This window comes from Mandrillus leucophaeus, unplaced genomic scaffold (genome assembly GCF_000951045.1).
Source record: "Mandrillus leucophaeus isolate KB7577 unplaced genomic scaffold, Mleu.le_1.0 Scaffold75, whole genome shotgun sequence".
Lineage (NCBI taxonomy): Eukaryota > Metazoa > Chordata > Mammalia > Primates > Cercopithecidae > Mandrillus > Mandrillus leucophaeus.
The window spans coordinates 1,911,749-1,912,969 of record NW_012108141.1 but is presented as its reverse complement, the minus strand read 5'-3'; the positions used below and the strand labels follow the sequence as shown (position 1 = coordinate 1,912,969).

Here is a 1,221-nt window from a genome sequence, read left to right as displayed (position 1 = left end):
GTCAGCCTGGGCAACATAGTGAGGCCCTGTCTCTTAAAACAGAAAAAAATAAATAACTATTCAGCAACTGATTTTCTTTCTTCCACATAAAGAAAACTGATTATTATCAAAACAACCAAAAGCTATTTTCATATATATTTTAGTTATAATGTGTAGAACATATAACAAGGGAGATGAGTATAATTTTTTTTTTTTTTCCTTTTTTTTGAGGCAGAGTCTCACCCTGTCACCCAGGCTGGAGTGCAATGCCACGATCTCAGTTCACTGTGAACTCCACCTCCCAGGTTCAAGCGATTCTCCTGCCTCAGCCTCCCAAGTAGCTGGGATTACAGGCACGTGCCACCACGCCTGGCTAATTTTTTTTGTATCTTTAGTCGAGACGGGGTTTCATCATGCTGGCCAGGCTGGTCTCGAACACCTGACCTCGTGATCCGCCCACCTCAGCCTCCCAAAGTGCTGGGATTACAGGCATGAGCCACCGCGCCCGGCGAGTATAATTTTTTTTTTTTAACGGAATATTACTTTCTACACATATTACATTTCCCAAAGCATTTTCCAATGCATTATCTTGTTTAATCCTGAGAAATCTATGGCAGGCATTATTATTTCTAGTTAAAGATAGTGTGGCCAGAACTTAAAACTGGCCTTCGCATCACAAGTTTGGTGCCCTTTGCTCCACGCCACATGGCAACACTCAGGCTTTGTCTAACCTTAGCAACTCTGGAAAGGAAATATAAGATCAATAGAAGTTATTTCCATCATTTACTGATGTTTCATGCTTGAGGAGACCTAGAAAGCAGAGAATTGGTGTTAGATGTGATTGTCAAATGCCTATTGGTTTTAACCTAATTTCCTATTTCCTTCCTCTCATTCATTCTTTGACGGGTCTCCTTGTTGAAAAGAATGGCCTCCCATCACCAGAACGGTCCTATGTGTTCAACGGTGACTTTGTGGATCGAGGCAAAGATTCAGTAGAGATCCTGATGATTCTTTTCGCCTTCATGCTGGTTTACCCCAAAGAGTTCCATCTTAACAGAGGAAACCATGAGGACCATATGGTGAACTTACGGTACAAGTCAAAACATGCTTGGGTAGTTGATGTTTGTTTGTTGTGATTGTAAAACGTTATTTCTCCAGAACTTCTTATTTGTTAAATGACTTTAAAACTAGTTTTCCAATTTTTTAAAAAAGCAGAATACACAATATATAACATTAAAAAAA

General features: G+C 39.8%; 1 protein-coding gene across 1 annotated transcript in view; it reads left to right on the top strand.

Moving 5' to 3' along the window:
- PPEF2 (protein phosphatase, EF-hand calcium binding domain 2) overlaps positions 1–1,221 on the top strand; it is a 47,176-nt gene that overhangs the window by 16,705 nt on the left and 29,250 nt on the right. Inside the window, exons 7-8 of the mRNA XM_011966184.1 lie at positions 123–142; positions 903–1,069. Of these exons, the coding sequence (XP_011821574.1) occupies positions 123–142; positions 903–1,069 (187 nt within the window). The remainder of the gene's footprint in view (positions 1–122; positions 143–902; positions 1,070–1,221) is intronic.